The sequence below is a fragment of the Zonotrichia leucophrys genome, chromosome 4A (assembly GCF_028769735.1).
Source record: "Zonotrichia leucophrys gambelii isolate GWCS_2022_RI chromosome 4A, RI_Zleu_2.0, whole genome shotgun sequence".
Classification (NCBI taxonomy): domain Eukaryota; kingdom Metazoa; phylum Chordata; class Aves; order Passeriformes; family Passerellidae; genus Zonotrichia; species Zonotrichia leucophrys.
The window spans coordinates 6,855,028-6,873,562 of record NC_088174.1 but is presented as its reverse complement, the minus strand read 5'-3'; the positions used below and the strand labels follow the sequence as shown (position 1 = coordinate 6,873,562).

General features: G+C 39.3%; 1 protein-coding gene across 11 annotated transcripts in view; it reads right to left on the bottom strand.

The window, feature by feature from the left end:
- Positions 1 to 18,535, bottom strand: part of AFF2 (ALF transcription elongation factor 2) — a 357,228-nt gene that overhangs the window by 124,406 nt on the left and 214,287 nt on the right. For all 11 annotated transcript variants that reach the window (XM_064713250.1, XM_064713252.1, XM_064713251.1 and 8 more), the window contains 3 exons: positions 8,620 to 8,706; positions 5,961 to 5,997; positions 5,659 to 5,710 (listed from right to left, as the gene is read on the bottom strand). In XM_064713250.1, coding sequence (XP_064569320.1) covers positions 5,659 to 5,710; positions 5,961 to 5,997; positions 8,620 to 8,706 — 176 coding nt within the window. The remainder of the gene's footprint in view (positions 1 to 5,658; positions 5,711 to 5,960; positions 5,998 to 8,619; positions 8,707 to 18,535) is intronic.

The following is an 18,535-nucleotide window of genomic DNA, read 5'->3' as shown; positions in this document are numbered from 1 at the left end:
CATGCACTTGGCACTGACACAGGAGTGCATCCTGCTTCAGAACAAAGTATTTCAACTGCTACTCGTTAGTTAGGGCAAATAAATGTTGAATTTTTAATGGGGGGTTATACAGTATCAGAGGAAATTCAAATGGTTCAGTGCTCACTTGAGTCACAATCAGCAATGCTGGCAAGAATGCAGTGGGTTAGCTTATTTCAGGCAGCCTTAAAGGCAGAATCCTCTGATAGGCAAGAAAAATTATTAAAAATTGATCAGCAAAATATCACAGAATTAATTTAGTTCCGTTCCCACAATTTTTTAAACTGATTTATAAACATGTCAGGAGAAAGAGATCATGGAAAAGAATGTATTAGGAAATAACTTAATTTTGATAGGGAGGTTAAACTGTATGTGAGCCAGCTGAATAATGAAAACAAATTAAAAGCCTAATTTAGAAATTATTTTGAATTATGGGCTTATCTTCAAAGATGAAGGGCTTTTAATTATGACACTGCATTTTCACGTATTTCACATCAGCTCAAATATTTTGCAAGTTTGCTTCTATAGGCAACTGTCCATAGGAAACACTTGTATACTTCATTCCAAATTACTTCATATGTTGCTCAAAAGGCAAAGCCTGCAGCAGTGAGGAACAAAGCAACAGTCTGCACTGATTATCATTGCTTCAAACCCAAGAATTTACAAGGCAAAAGGATTCAAAGAAAACTTCTAGCTTACAAAACAAAACAGTAAATATGAAAGATGAGTGACATTTCTCAAAAGAGACTCTTCTATTTTCATCTGCTATTTGTCCTTTTAATATAGTGCACTGGAGCTCTCTAAAGATTAATGGAGTTCCAATTACATGCCACTGTTGTTTCACTTATCATAATTTGTACATGGCAGTGAGAGGCCCTGGTAGTCATGACTCTCCCAGTTTACCCAGAGGGAATATCTTTGGAACTTCCCACTTCTAACAACCAGGCAGCACTCAGTGCAATGATTCAGGCTGGCCACGTGAAGGTAGGCTGTGACAAAAAGCTGGCTGTCACCACGGAGCGCTCAACTGGTGCTCTCAAGCTTTGTTATGGTCAGCTAAAAACTGTAATTAGTAATAGAAACATTTCAGCTTCCCCTGTGTGTTACACCTGGGCTGCATTGTGGCTGCAACACTGATAGAGAGTTGATACATAAATATGAAATCTGCTTCCTATGCCAGTTGGAGATGAATTTTGCATTTTTGGTTCCTGGTACATTTTTGGAAATTATGCATAAAGATGGAATGAATCCCTTTTTTTGCTGTTGTTTTTTTTAACTGATTTCTTTCCAGGTTAAGAATTCATCAGTGCTTCTTGATTTGAATGTTCTGAATAGTTCTGAATAACAACATTACTTGTTGTTGCAATATCTAATACTTGGTGTAAAATCCTCTTGATGTCTGATTACTCTCCATAAGGACCTCATGCTGATTCATTTCAAACCGTGAATTACCTTTAATTCATAGCTTGCACATGCTGCCAAATTTTGTTTTCTATGTTCCCAGGTGGCTGTCCCTGACACAGAGGAGATCTTCCAAAAAGCTATTAGATACTTATGAAAAGTATTTAGATGTCGAGAAGCACATTTCCATTTTCAAACACGCTTCCATCAAGTATTATGATAATATTTGGGATTAGGAAAGTACTGGTATTTATTTGAATTTTTTTGGAACTGTGAAGTGAAATCCTGGTCCAACTGAAACCTGTGCTGAACACACTTAGGAAAATCCTTGCTGAAATATCACAAAAAGATTTTCAGCTGCTTGCTTTAGTTTTAAGCTCCCTGTATTTTGCTGCTCTCTACTCCGCACACAGGTTGTGTACCATTAAGTATGATGGATAACAAAAACCCCATAAAGATAAAACAAGTTGGTTTTGTCTGATCTATAAAAATGTGCTGCTCTAAGTTTTTAATGGTTTCCGGTAGTTCCCTGAGCCCATGAGAAGGGCCTTTTAATACTGTATTAATACAGTAAGTATAGGAAGTAATTTTATGACAGGGGAAGAATACCATTATGATTACATTCTTCTTTTTAGCTAGGCTTTTATGGAAACTACCCAAGACTACTCTGCAGTATGATTTCAAAACACAGGATGTGCTTGATTAAAAAGGTTTTGGGTAGTTTCCAACTGGACAAAGGCCAAATGCTAACAACCAAAACAGAACAAAAGGACTGCATGTTTGAGGATGACATACTTGCAATGGCAATTATACAACAGAAACCCAAGTCATGAGCTGAGTCCGTCCCCTCAAATTCATGGAAGCTGACAGAAAATCCTTTGCAGTGCAATTGGTTGCACCTTATCTGTTCCTGCTTACTCTGCTTCATAATAAACTAATCAGAGCAGACTGGCTGAAAACTGACCGCACAATGCCCAGCGGAGATTTACAGTGAATTTGAAATTACAAAAAGGGAAACCAAGTGCTGCAGTTTTACATAGCCTGATTTCAGCTGTAAAAATTCACCACAGTACACACACATGCATGGACATCAGTGTCCAAAATTTCACTTTCAAGATTTTTGAGTGTAACTTAGGAGCTGAGGTTAGTTATAAGTCCATGTTCTCATGAGCATAGGTGCAGAATTTAGAAAAAAATCCTAACTATTCTAGCTTCTATTTTACCCACTGCACTGGTGATTTGGTTTATTTAGCATGTGGATGTAACAAACATTATTAAAAAAAAAAAAGGCTGAAATTTGTATTTCGGAAAGCTTTACTTGGACAAGATACTATGCATCTTGCATCCCTCTACAACAGCAACACACTGGTAAATTAATCCACCTTGCAGTTCTTTTTCCCCCAGAAGTGTGCACCTGATAGGTTATCTTGCAAAAATCATCAGTCCCTTTGGTCTGATGTTCTATGACCCCAATGTCCCTATACCTGAACCCTGCAATGACATACAGACAGCTTGGCCGCTGGAGCAGATGCAGCATCATGAAGGTAAATTATCTCTGTGCTGCATTCACCCCTCAAGTAGTCATGGACTCAGCAATATGGTGAATCCAAGCACATTATTACCAACTCTTTGGATCTCTAACAATGCCAGTGGAATCTACAGGACTGTCACTAGGACCAATGGAAAAGATAATTTAAGTTTCACTTAAATTGCACATGAAAGTTGGGTTACAGCTAGAAACATATCTAGGTTAAATGGACTCTAACAAAGCATACAGATGAACAGAGTCAAATTCAGCCAGATTTGATCAAACTGAAATATGGATAACAGATCCTATTGACAAACTATGTAATTGGTGGGGGATAGAGTTTTGAAGTCAGTGAGACCATAGTGTGTGGCTGAGAGCGTAGCAGCAGATGTTACTGGGGATAAGCTGGATTGTCATTTCACTCACACACTGCAATATCCCCAAAATCCACCAGTGTTGGAGAGACTAAATCCTCCTTTATACAACTGCAATCTGATAAACACTCTATCATTAAAATACACAATGACTGCAGGAGCTGCCTACCTCTCGGGGTTTGTGTGGACTGCACTATCCAGCTCTCCTGGATACCATTACGTCTTTCTGTCCCACTCCTGCTTTAATTTCATTATGTGCTCAAGTACTGCAATTCCCCATGAAGGTGCTGGTAACTGCACACACAGATCTAAAGAAACACATTGGCCTTGTAATTCCAAGCCTCACAGTGGACTGCCTTCTAACCTCCCAAAGCCCTGTGGAAATTCTTAGAAGCTGCCTTAACAATTTTTCTGCAGTAAAAGAGAAAAAGTGATAGTAATGGGTTAGCTGATCTTCATTTGGAAGCTAAAAATAAAAGTAGCTTTATTGCAGCTCTGATCTCTCATGTGTAAAATCTATCACCTACCGTAAGAAGGCAGTTCATTGCAGCAGAAATCTGATTGATAGTACTGGAACTTTAGATCAAGCAGCAGAACAGAGAACAACTGGTTCATAAAATGTACTCAGTGTCTTCGGGTTTTATATCAGGCTTCCTATAGAGAGCTTTGGTCCCATTAAATGCACTATATACCACTGAGCTCTGAAGCACTGTTCTTTTGAAATTCGGCTTATAACTATAAACCATGATTGACAAGTCTATTACTGTTGGTTACAAACTATTGAAATATTGTATTTTATGGTACACTCACTAAAATATTTTTCACAGTGGAATCCAAATACATTTGCTTTTAGCGAAAAATAATTTTAAGATGCAATAATATTTTTTCCTTTATTTTTTTATTATGGAAAGTGCTTGATGGTAGATTTGGATCCCTTTGATGTTCTGAAACATGAATGCGCCCATCCTGTTACCAAGAACTGTGGGTAGAGTTGGCTAGAGTCTTCACAAAAAACCAAGTCATTACTGGAAGCCAAACAGCAAAGGGCAAAAATTAATTTGTTACTAAGTTTAAGAAATAAATGCTATTCATGCAAATTAATCTAAATATCATTAGCATTCCTCTCCAATTCTCATTTAATCTTAAAAAACCTAATTAATTTTAAAATTTGACCATTTGCTGAGCCACAATTTTGTAAAGGTTTACTCAACCAACTGTATTTGAATGAGCACTTCCATGACTTGAGTTTATGAGCAAAGAACGGGACCTTCAGAGCCTGCTAAGTACATCAACAGATTCAGCACCCACATCTACACTAGTCCTGTACCCCCACACACCCACAGACACATCACTGAACTCCAAAAAGCCCTTTTGTATACACAAATTTGCACTAAAAATCAGTATATTTAAATTCATTTTTAAAACTTGCCTAGATATTTCCACATTGATTTTTCTTCCCCTATAGGGATTTTTAAAATTATGTCTTTAGTAGATTAAGGGCAACCACTAGAATAATTCTGAAGTAATTTTAAATGAACATACTGTATTTACACAACTGTCATTTAAGCTGGTGCAGTTCTGCATTCAGTACTGTAGAACACTTAACACTAAAAAACCCAGCAGCTCTGAACTGAAATCAGACCTATACATTTTCATAAATATAAAACAATAGCCTACTGTTCTAAGTTGCTATTCAGCTCCTGTTTTCAAATTAGAGAACCTGGGATAAAAGTGAAAAACAATTCATTCTCCACTCACTGCTACACTACTGCAGCCTTACACTAGAGAAGCACCAAAGAAAAATGGTTTAACACAATGGAGAATTAGCTCTTTCACAATTTTCAAATGTCACATTTATAGATCATCTGTGATTTTCAGCTGTTTCAAAGTGTATGAAACTCAAGACCTGCTTTTCAACACCAGCTAGCAGAATCATTCTGTATGATGTGTTTTACTCTCACTGTATGAATGTAAAAATTCCTGCATCATCTGTTCATTGGGTTGCATTTTCTATTGTAAGAGGCTTAGTATCTGATGAGAGAAGCATAAAAGTGATTTAATTTTGGCAAGCTGTAGAACTAAAATCAGCATTATTTCTGCTTAATAAACTCATCTTTCACACATACCTCTGTTAGCTAATGCTTAAAAAGAAGAAACAGTAATAAGCACTGGAAACATAAAACTGGTTTATGGCTAATTTTTAAGGACTACAGAGAAAACCTGAACACCAGGACAAGATTATGAGCAGAGCTAGGTTTTAGTTACCTTTGGAGAAATAAGCTCATGCTTTATGATAAATTTAAAATGAGATTTAAAGCTGGAAATAATAATACTTACGACTTTTGTGGCACTGACTTAGTTGCAACTTTCCCTGCTGGATCACTCCACTCTGCAAACAAAGGAAACACATTTTCAAATGTCAAAAGATTACTGTAGAATTAAAATGCACCCAAAGCTGTCAGCCCATCTAATTATACTTGGTTTCACAACATGCCACAATGCATAACATGTAATAAAAAATGGAACTGATCTGCTTTAGCACCACAGAAATTAATTTTTTAGCCTTTGTTTTAATGATGTTAAGCAGACAAAAAAAATACCCAACCCTGACTGTAAGGACTAGGATGATAAAGACCTACTTTGTACATTGTATCCTGAGGTCAGATGTTGGGAGTCCTACAAAGAAGAACACACAAAATGTCAGCATTAGTTAAATAAGATGAAGAAGGTAAGATATATCTTGGCTTGCTAGATTAAGGGCACTGGCACCACACCAACAGGGAAGGGATGGCACAGGGAAGGGATCTCAGCATTGTTAAGGCAGCACCAGTGACATTAGTTTAAAAAAAGCATTAACTGTGGAGACAGAGCACCACTGAGGGACCCTTCAGAGCTCAGGCAGGAGCATGTCCTCAGCTGCTGTAAATCTGCACCCCCCTTTATGGAGACACCTCACAGATTTACACCCACAGCAGCCCCAGCCTTCCCCAGGCTTGGCCAGGGATGTGTGCAGGAGCCATGCAGGATGTACAATTTAGAACACAGCATGATTGCAGCTATGCATTAAATTTAGTGCCATTGCCTTTCTGCTGTTTGATCTCACTGCCTGGAACTACAGTAACCTTTTATTGGTAGTCACTGTTTTTATTTGGACTGCGACACACGGGATTTGATAAAGACATGGGAAGTAGATCTTCACCTGATGGAAACTGGTCCAAATCCAATGAAATCAATGGAAGTACAACAACTTACAACCAGCAAAGAGTCTGGCTTGCAACACTGAGCATGCTGATGCCAGGATTCTTGTTGGTTCACAATAACTAAGCTGTTTCTTTAATGTCACAGTGTTTTCTGGCTTAGTTTTTCTCTAGGCTCTGTAGTCCACAGTGATTGTCATCAGCTTTCCTTCCAAGCTGAGTTTGATCAGTTGAAATTAAGGTGTTATTTACAACCTCATCCTACAGCCAGGCACTACTTTGCTGGAAGTGTTAGTTCTGTAGGATGTTAAAGTCATTAAAGCCCTCACTGCACTTCCTCTTAGGGCATTATTAGTCCCTTATATTATATTGTGCTGTCAGTCAGTCCCTTGTGAAGTAAATAATGCCCTAAGAGTAAACATGGCACTTTAAATTTGAATGTCAAAGGGATAAGTTGTTTTGATAAGCTCCACCTCTTTTATCACACTTTTTAAATGTATGTTTCTCATGAGGATACCTTTATTTTAATAGCTAAATTGAAAACTTCTAACAGTGCCTGGTTTATATGGCTGCACAACCTAGCCATATTATGTCCTAGATGCATAATTTGGCTAGCCATAATTGATTTAAAGTGATGTTCTCCAGAGACATTTCTGTTGTATTTTTTAAAGTAAGACTAGCAAACATGAAAACATTTATGTGCTTGCCTATTTCCTGCAATGCTAGCTCAAAAAAAAAATCAAATTTATATTTTGTATTGAAGTGATATGGTCAAGAATTTTAGGATCAACATTTAATGTGCCCAGAAATTAACTTTGATGTGGATCTTCAAAGTTCAAAGCCAAATTGATAGAAACAGAAAAGCAAACCCAAAATCTTAGCTTCTCTGAACCTCTGCTTATACTGCTACCAATGGAGATAGTGTCAGTTGAACCCTTTAAGGTGAACTGTGTCAATACAGGTTTTTACCTGCTGGAAGCTGGGTTTTTGTTTTTGGTTTTTTTTGGTTTTTTTTTTTTTTTTTTTTTTAATTTATATCATCTCTTAATTTAGTGTTCTGTTTCTGATGAGCCCTTCAGAAACTGGTTTGAGTCCTGCAGGAAAGTGCAGTGAAAGTGGCAGTGCTAGGGCAGTAGTAGTCACATTCCATTAAAATAAGACATTCTGGGCACTGGCTTTGGTTTTGTTTAAGAAGCCACAGATATTGCTAATTTAATTTCTTTCCAACTAAGTATGGTGGTTATATTTCAGACAGGGGAAATCAGTAAGAGCAAAATCACATTCCAGCTTCTAAATCAGGATATGATTGCTTAAACTAAACTGTTAAGCAGCACCAGTTTAATAAGCTATTTTTCAAGATCCTGTCATTGGGAAGAAACTTTTATGTAGCTCCATGACAGAATGGTGTAAATTTCCCTTCCTGGGGAAGTTCTCTTCTTCCCCAAACATCATCAGCTCAGGTTTTCAAGTCCCAGCACAGGATACCTCTGGCAGAACCTGTCCCAGGTATAAGTCTGATCTCCTAGCAGTGCTACTGGAATCACAGCCAGAAGGCAACAATGCAATGTGGGCCAAGGGCATCTTCAGAGCATACAATTTAACAACTCAGTGTGGATTACATGAACTAGAGGCACTCTCTAGGGAGCTGTGCCTAGACTCTGTGCCTCCCTCTGGGGTGTGACACAGACAGATGCCACCACGCTCTTCACATGGTGGCCTTTCAGCCACCATAAGTTGACTATGCAGCCAAAACCTCACCATGCAATCAATAAGTAAATGAGAAAAAATGTCCATTTCAAACCTTTTCATTGCACAATTAATAATGGAAGAAAACCAAACAAAATATACTTTACTTGACATAGAAAGACTCCCATAACAACAGAGATAAAAAGTTCACTTTGCTTCCACTGGGTCTTCTGCAGCTTTAAGTAAGCAGTTCTACTAGTAGCAACAGTCTGATTGGGAATTTCCAACTAAAAATAGTATCAGAATTTTTTTTAAGTGGGACCAATTACAAAAATAAACTCTCCAGCAAAGATCACTCAACAAAACAGAACAGAACAGAATGCTAATCAGATCACTGGTAACAGCCCACTTGTACCTTGCTTGGGATAGAAAACTTGCTCTGCTCAGCCTTGCCCGGAGTGTGAATAGCAGTGAGAGGAGGAGGCCAGGAATGGGTCATCTCCTAGGGAAAAAAGAAAAAGATTAGAAAACAAATTCATGTACATAGAGAAGAAAGAGAGCTAAAAATGGTCCCATCTGCTCCACCGAGCGTGGAGAGGCAATTGCTCAAGGAATCCGCCCCACCACCTCACACCCTTGGGTCACAGATGAACACTTAAACAACTCCACAGGCAGGACTCAGAATGAGAGTGAGGACAGGTTTTACTCTTGAAAATTGTGACCATCCAAGCATCAAAGGGCAACTGGCTCCTCTGTGGTCAGCCTGCCAGGCTGTATGAATAGAGCAGGGTGGTTCTACCAGCAAAGCCCAGGCAGGAAGGGGACCCTCCTCTCCAACCCTGCAGGGGAGTGCATGGTGGCAAGATGCAGCCCTATTCAAGACTGCAGAGTGGCAAAAGAAACAAGAGGCAGGTCTAGAAAAATCTGGAATGGGCCTGCAGCATGAATGCCAGTGTAGCAGAGAGCAGGGACAGCACCACAGCATCTTCTTGTGGCACTGGCCATAGGCTCTTGCTGTGATTAGCAATGTCACAGCTCCAGAGCACTACTGATTCCACTTTAAAATGAGGGACTGAGAAATCAGGTGAATCCAGGGAAACCTGCCTACCAGACCATCTAAGCAAAACCCATCCATTTTCTTTCAGTGTGTATTCATCATTTGTACACTCATGTCCCAATTATCTTTAAAGACACAACCTGGGTGCCCATGGCTACCAAGCCCCAGCAGAAGAGCAGCACACACCCACTCCTTCCCAGTGCAGGGAGCTGCTGCCCCAGCAAGCCTGACAGGAGCACACTGAGGTTTGTGCCCATTGGAGAAGGGGGAAAATCACTAAAACCAAGGAACTGCACAAGTGCTGGCTTAGGCAGAGCTTGTAGATGCCCTTCTAATGAGTGTGCTTTATGGAGACACCGCTTCTTTCTTGCTTATCTTTGTTTTTAATTTAATAAATATCCAGAGAGGCAGTAATCGTTTTCTCTGGCATTCTGCTGCATCTTTTTCTTGGTTGTTTTTCCTTGACTAAAAAGCTCAGAAAGAATTCTTTCTTGAGACAAGGGAGGCAAAGAGCAGAAGAGCATGCAATCTCAGAAATGTTATGTACATTGGCCTGACTGCAGTAAAGTACACTTCCCAGCTGCTATTACACACTGGTCAAACCCAGGGCTAGTCACAATGAAGCTTATAAACAGACCAGTCTCTGTAGGTAGCATGACAACCACTCAAATAAGATAATGTAATCCAAATCCTGCATGCCTTGGCCTAAGCCTGTGCCATGGAGGTTGCTTTGTGGCAAATCTCTTCATAGCAAAATGATTAAACAGAGAATATATCACATAATTAAAAGAGGGCCAGGCATTCTGACTGAAGGCAGAAATAAAGAATATTCTAGAACTACAATTATAGGCTTGACCTCAGTCTCTTCCTGCCCACACAGAAAATGCACAGAGAGCCTGGGATTCATGGGGAGGTGATGCTAGCAAACATTTCAGAATATTGCCTGTCAAAACACATGTAGTATCCACTGCCTACCCACTTGGCAGGCTGAAGTGTAAGCAAACCTAGTCATCTCTCTATTAGGGGACACGTGAATATAAAACAGGGGAAAAGGAGCCTGCTATTATTTGAGGAAATTCAATTACAAGGTAAGACATTCTGCCTCCACTGATGTTAGGACTATCCAATCTCTGTGTTTACAGAGTGACCTCATGAGCACCAAAACCTCTTACAAAGGTACAACCTAGCTAGATGGAGGCATTTCACTTCAATTCTCACTACAATGAAATTTATTGGATAGAAAATTCCAGATAGGATCACACATGTGTAACACAAACATTCGAAGCTCATCTAAACCATATAAACCAAAACTGTGTATGGACGGAGGGAGAAAGTATGTATTTAGCTAAAGAAACAGACCTACATCTACCTACAGACAGGTGCCAGAGCACTGCTGACCAAAGAATCTTGAGTGGTGGTAGAGAAAGTTTTGAGTTCATTCATCTGAAAAATGTCACTTCCAAATATCTGAGCAGCAACCCCACAGTGACCACCACAGAGCTGCATGTTCCAGTCACAGAGAGCTGAGCCACAGAAGGACATGCACAAATGGCACTGCACTGTTGCCAGGGAAGGGTCAAAATCCAAACCCCACACCCTGTGGGGATGCGGCTGCTTAGCTCGGTCCTGCTCCCTTCGTTCGGCACAGACAGGTTACTCTGCAGCATCGGGAGAAAAGATGTCATTTGTTTAATCATCCACATGACTTCACCATTCTTCCTTGTGCCCCGGTTTCTTCTGGAGGTCCCTCATCTTTAAGTACTTGCTAAGATCTATTTTGTTTAGCTTGTGAAATCTGATATATTCACCTTCTAATACGTTAAGACTATAAAGAGCCACACAGATGGTGTGTGTTGTGTATACACCCATTAAGACGTGTCTGTAACCACCTCAGTTTGTAAATACCTGAGAAAATAGACAGGGAATTAAATTCATGTTTTTTTCCAGGAAAAGTTAAAACACTTTAATCAATCCAAATTTGGAAGTATTTAGAAATTCCTGGAAGTAAAAATAATAAAAGCAAGCATATGAAACACTTTAAAGAGGAATTTAATGGAAACAAAGTAATCCCACAAAATTGAGTTAGGATTTATTTTCACATGGTTTAGACTTAAAATAATTCCAAAATCATGTTAACTGTTGGAGTGGGTAGATGACTGGTATAGAAGCATGCATTTTTTTATAGACCTGAAGATTAAATGAGAAAGTAAACCTGCACTCTTTCTTGGCTTAAAAGTCACTGTGGTCTTCTGATGTAGTAACATCAAGCATCCTCCTTTCTGAAAATTATTTAAACATTGTTTTAATTGACTCCATGTGTTTTATTTATTAGAGCTAGACATGCTTGTCTCTTCAGCTTAGTCTGGTTTTTTTGGCTATAAAAGCCCTCAGGTAAGTAACTAAGAAGGACACATGCAGACACGATCTAATGAATCACCCAAAACACAAATACCCCAAGCAAACCTTCCAAGGGATGCAGAGGTACAAGGCCAAATAATGATTTAAATGGAAGGAGAGGACTGGGGAAGAATTTAAATTTGCAAGTTTTTAAGGAAGAGGGCAGAGAGAGAATTGAGTACAGGGGATATGGGGCAGATGGTAAATAGCTTTACAAAACCAGTCCCTAAAATTAATAGCTGCCTTCAAGATTTATTTCCTGTCTCTGTATTTCATTTTTCCATCATTTCCTTCTCATTCAAAAGAAAGCGTACCGTGTTTTTAAGTACAGATAAAAGCACTGAGCCAGGCTCTGAGTGGCCATTATGGAAAGAAAGAAGCAGGATTGTGTACTCTGTGTTCCTACTGAGGCAGCTTCCCTTCCTAGTGTGCTCTGAACTGCTTAGCCTGATCTAATTTGAAGCCTCCCAAGATACAGGGCTCATGCTACTTCCCTTGGGAGAACTGAGGGGAGACATGAGAACAGCCTTTAATTACAGAAAGAGCTGTTCCTAAAGGAGAGAATAATCTGTTCTCCAGCTTTATGGAGGATATGAACTTCAACTGCAGCCAGAAAAATTCCAGTTAGAGGTAAGAGAAAGCTCTTTAATGGTAAGGACCCTGCAGCACTGCAACAGATTGCTCAGAGGGCTCCATGGACTCCATCTGTGCAAGAACATCCCTAAGAACAGATAAGCACACATCAGTCAGGCATGGCTTAGGCAGAACTGATTCCTGCACTGGGACAGGGATCTGTAGGAGATGATGAGATTTCTAAGACCCTTCCCAGCTCTTTTCTTGTTCTGTAGTTTTGATAGATCACAACTGGTTTGGCCAAGCCCTACCCTTAGTGCTTCTCTTTTGGATACCTCCACAAAGAGGCAGAAAACAAAGCAACAATCCCATTTTTTTTCTTCTGTGGCCACAAAGGCAGTCTCAGGACCAACATTTTCCCACATCATTAGAGGGCAGCCAGTGGAGCAGGAGGACCAGCCCCACACACATCTCTAGCAATAAATTCAGTCTGAGGCCACTGCTGCTAAAGAGACCTTACCTGTGATATTCTCTGTCAAATGATCCTCTCTTTTAAATCTTAGCTGACTTTTAGTACTTTTAAATCTTAGCTAAATCTATTGCTTTAAACTTCCTCCAATTTTTGGAGGCACAGCATGTTAAAGTTGTATTCAGAAAAAAATAATATGTGAAGAATAGATGTTCTAAGGTTATTACAAACTTGATGTTACAGCTGGTGCTAAGCAGCCTACTGCCTTGATTGAATAAAGATAGGAATAAATACAGCCAAGTGATTTACCATTTATTAAAGACTCTATTAATGATTTATTAATGTTTTATTAACTATTTATCAATGTAACCTTTGTAAAAAGCCTGTCTTGTTTCACAGCATCTTTCTGGTTTCTGCATTTATACAAAACTGATCAAACTCTCTCTGGTGGGAAGCCAGTAATGCATGAGGGGTAGCCACACTTTCTGTGTGAGATGCATGCTGATCTAAGCCTGTTTCAGCTTTGGAGGAAAGGCTAAGGAAAGAATTGATATAGAGAAATATATTTATATATAGAAATGACAAGCAAATTACACTAAAGCCTAAAGGAACACAAAGGCAATCAGCCTATGGGTTGTTTTTATTCATATTCCTTAAGAAGGAATGGATAATTTGAACAAGCAGCTGGAAATACCCTGACCAGTAATCTGACCTGCTTTATACTGGGTCAAAGGCTTCTTTAGGAAGGGATTTTGATACATTTTTGATATTGACATGGACATGATAAATTCATTAATATACATTGGTTATGATGTTTCAGCATTTTAAAAAAATCTCATCAAAGGGATACCACACCTTTTTCCCTATAAGAGGAAAAAAAATTAAAATACTTTGGTGATGGCCTCCAAAGAAAGCTATTTTTCATGCTATGAATGTTAAAGCTGAAAACCTTTTATTCATGCAATTGTTTTAGCAAATTTATTACAAGTGGCCAGTGCCAGCACATATATTTTGAGGAACAATGTGGTGGCATCTACAATAATGTCTTTGTCATACTACAATTTATCTTGTTACTGTCTCAAAAACTGCTTGAAAGACAATTGGAAATACAGTGCATACATGCCTGAGTTTATTATTGAGAAACTAGAGTTGATTCCATAAAAAACAACCATTTTTATGACCACAGCCTAAACCACAGTGTTCACCTGTGGGTTTTATCAATGATGACTAATAAGTTCCCTTTGCCAGCTAGGGAATAGGATGCATTCCATATCATCCAATGGTAAATTAATATTTCTTTCCATTTTAACAAGAAGGGGACAGACAAAAAATTTATTCTCTGAAAATTAATATAGAAATTGCTTTAGAAGCCAATTGTGGTTGACTATAAATTTTACTGCATATGTTTTCCTTTCCTACTTTGTTAGCATTTGGAAACCCACAAAGAAATATGGGTATTTTCTTTTTCTGTTGAGTTTCTCAGTACTCTATGACTCCTGTATACCTCAAACTTTTCAATATATTTTCCTCACACTGTAGCTTTTATAACTAATAACACTCATATTCTTTGCTTAGAGCATTTACAAGACAATAAAAAAAAAAAGTAAATCATGATTGATGCACTTACTGCTCTAACCAATCTCATGTGAGTGAAGAAAAACAAAGCTCCATTACAGTGGGAAGGTATCTCAGTTCAAGAGGCTGTTTCAGGGGGAGAGTAATGAAGCCACAGCACATGAACCCACACTGGATTCAATTTCGCAAGTCTGCTGCAGTCCTAAGGAAAGCATAGCCTGTAAAAGTGTGTGTGCCCTGACCAAGGATGCAGCTCCCTGCTGGGCCTGGCCCCAAATGTCCATGCTGTGCATACAGGAGCTCACCCCAAGGCTCCTCTGTCAAACACAGAAAATGCTTTTCTCCAAGGTGGATCAGGATAGTTTTCTTCAGGGTCCACCTCAGGAAGATTAAATGGTCAAAAACTGGCCTGAATGTATGACATTGCCTAGGACAATCAATCCTTCAGCTCGATACCAAGCAGGTTTTGTGCCCTTCAGTGCCTTCTCATGTTTTCTTAGTTTCAGGAGCATGCAGCACAATCCCCTATGGACCCACTATAAAGCACCATTATGATGAGCTGCACAGAGCCAGAGATCTGAATCCCTACTCCTGCCAGGCTTAGATTCCCAGTATGAGTAAAGTGCATGTAGGACATGGGGAGTTCACAGAGTATAACTGGCAGAAAAAAATCACACAATGTAAAAAATGACAAAAAACGTAGCAGGACCTTGTAGCAAGCACATGGGACAGCTTTCTTGATGGATTTTATGTGATGAGAGAATTAAGAGTTCAGTGGAAAATGGACATTAGAACTCATGAAGTCAAAGGCATCCTCCAGCTGTCACTCCTGGTAACTGAACTAATGAAATAATGCCTTTGCTGCCCAGCACACAGAACCAGAGCCCTGCTTCGGACAGTATGTCCAGTGCAATGCCTCCTGCTCTTGGCAGCCTCTCAACCCCACTGAGATGCACTGCCATATCCCACTGATTTTATTTATTCAAAATAATACTTGTTGGTAACCATCCCCAGGGATGGCACATCTTATTGTCACAAGGGCCCCACGAGGTAGGAAGTATGCATTGAACTGTTAAATACAACATAACATCCTGGCACTGCAAGAGTATAGTATAAACAAAGGCACAATAAGTCATAAAAAGCTAATTCTTTCAAAAGTTACTAATACCAACATATAATTTCATCTCAGCAATTTAAAAAACATTGGCAAAAACCCCGTTCTCCAAGCAAATAAGCAACTGTGTTTTGAAACTATTCACTGCTGGCACTTGTTTAAGGGAATCTGGTAATTTGTTCCATCCATCCTCAGCTTCACAAGCAAGAAAGCATGTCTTGAATTGCCTGTTTTCTTCTCTGAAACTTAGGGTTCACACCAAGAAGAGAGCAGAACTATAATTTACAGTTACAAAACAAGACTACTCCTACCCTAAGGCACTCCACTGTGTGCATTTATACAATACATTACATCATCTCCTTTACATTGCCAGATGTAATCAATTCATGGTTTTTCATACAAGTACAACAGGGTGTTATATTGTTACAGGACAAGACCTTATCAATGGAATTTATTATAAAATGCATTAAATTTCTGAAGCAACTTAAGGCAGCATAGTGAAAAAATAAAATCTCCAAATTCAATATCAGGCAAAATTAGATTGCTAAACCACAAGCCCCCTTGCTCTGTAAGCTTAGCACAGAAACTGTGTAAGTTGTATATTGTGCAATAATTTTCAGACCCATGTAACCAGCTTATAACTTACATCCTGACAATATGATGAAACTGAGTCCAAAAATCATGAGGAATTTGAAAGCATTAACTTGTGCCAGAAAATACCAGCTCTGGCCTTAAAACAGGAGCATTAATTACCTGAAACAGCATATAGGGGAAATTAAGAAACCAAGTTAGGCAACTCATTTAAATTTAAAGCCCAATTCTTTTGTTTAAGCCATGATTTGCTTTCATTAAAATTGGACTCTGAGTTGTTACTCATCAAATACAAAGAAATGAAGCTACCACACACTGCTGTCCAATACACACTGAAGTCCTTACAAAAGCTGTTTCTTTGCCTTCCAAACCAAGACTCTGCCAGATCTCTTATTCTGCTTACCACACAAGCAGTTTTGCAGCAGGGTTTTCCTGCGGGGGTGTGCCAGGGTAGCATTTGTTTTTGATGCTGCTCTTACACAGTCTCATGACCTCCACTGTAATGCTGCTAAACCAGCAGTCTGAGGCTGCAGACATAGTGAACACCTAGAAAGGCTGAAACCTGCCCTTACAAAGCTTTTTTCACCATTCCTTTTGCTTGGCTATGTGATGCTCTCCCTGCCATGTGTCTCAGTTGAGAACTTGCTTCTCCCTTCATGCACGAAGAATTCACTTTCCCCTGTGAAGCATGGTTATCTTCCCATAAGTGCCTACTTCAGAGACTATGAATGCTCTGTGGGGCACAAACTGTCTCATATTTTGTCTTATGCAATGCCTAGGGTAGTAGTAAAACTTCTGAATATTGTCTGAAAATTTGGAATAGAGATTATGGGCTGAAAAATCCAATGGGTGTGTCCAAAAGGTATGGATAACACAGGCACAGCTTGATCAGAATTCAGCAAGCCCTGGATATACAAAGCCTGATGATTGTTTCCTCTAATTTTGTCACCTCAGTTTCTTTTGTAAAGCTAAAAAGCTTAGGATGCATGCCATACAATACACTGTGGGTCCTCATCTGTAACACAGAGGTGGAGTCCTTGCTGCCTCTCATGCTCAAACCTTTAATTCTGTTCTCTTACAGAAAGACCTAACCAGACACCTGAAACCCTCTCATGCAACCTGGCATTTATTATAGTAATTTTAGCCTTTAGAAAAGAACAAACATTTCAGTCTGAATTTCCTTTTCCTCACTTGCACCTTGAAGCAGGTCTGTTCCTGCATCTGTGTGTCCTGTAAATCATGCCAACACTCTCCTTTGATCCACTCCTGCTAAGCTAACAGGTGTAGAAAAAATGGATGTATGTTAGAGAAGATGTTTTGATACAACATATACTTTTTTTGGCATGTCAGCCTTATCCAAATAAACCAGCTTAAACAGTAAAGAAAACTGAAGCCAAATCATGCTGAGGTCTTTTTTGATCTCCTTTAAGGTATGGAGACTTCAGAGTATTTCTGGTAGACAGATTCCCACTGTTGCATACATTTGATTCCTCATTTCCCAGCATGTTCTTTCTTACAAAGCTAGTTGGAGGCTGGAAATGTTAAATCCTTGGGACTGCCATTAAGACATACGACAGCTGAGGATGCCTGGTCCCACACAGAGCAGTCCCAGTGCCTGAAATCAGTGTGTTCTGACTGTGCACCAGATTGATAGAGCCTCCTGTGTCTGCATTTTTAAAAACTTCTGACAGCAAACTACATTGAAACAAACTAACTCCTAAAAACAGGGCTGAAAAAGGGCAAAGTCTGTAACCTTCCTGTCTCAAAGCACTACACTACTTCTTTTCCCACAGGAAAATCAATGAATAGGACACAAAAGGCACAGCACTGAAATGCTGTAAATTCAGTGCTCCAGCATTTAAACATCGGATCTCTACATTACCAGACGATGACATGTATTGTCTTTTCTGCTTCTAGATGGCCCAAAAGGAATAGCAAAGTGTTCATTAGTAATAGTTTATCAGGGATTGTGTGAGCAATTTGGAACAAACTTGGAGCAAGCCCAAGAAAAGACCACCCAGCAGAGCCATGGCTGCCTGGTTAGCTCCAAGCAGTGCTGGAGTGACACAGCTCCAGCTGGTGTCAAACTGACAGCTACCAGCTACCAAGGAAAGATGAACTCGAGTAAACATGTCAAAGGATGGTGGGAGGAGGGGGGGTTTGGTTTTTGTTGTTTTTTTGGTTTTTTTTTTTTTTTTTGTTTTTGTTTTTGTTTTTTTTAAAGTACGAAGTGCAATGTATTATTATATTCAAGCAACTACCAAAAGGAGTTGTTGATCTCGCTTTGCTGGAGACACACAAAGGCTGGATGCAGTAACATGGCATTCTTTTTGAAGGGTAACTTGTGTTGTAAGTGAAAGATGCTAGAAAACGACAATGCTGCTGCAAAGTAGACAGAATGATACATTTAGTCAAATTCCCAGTCTAAGCCTTTTCAAAGAACACAAGCAGTTAGTGCAACATTCCTTAGGGCTCCTGTATCCTTTCAAACATGATCGCTTTCTTGTAGTTTACACTTATCATATTAAGAAAAATGGTAATGAGGAGATCATGAC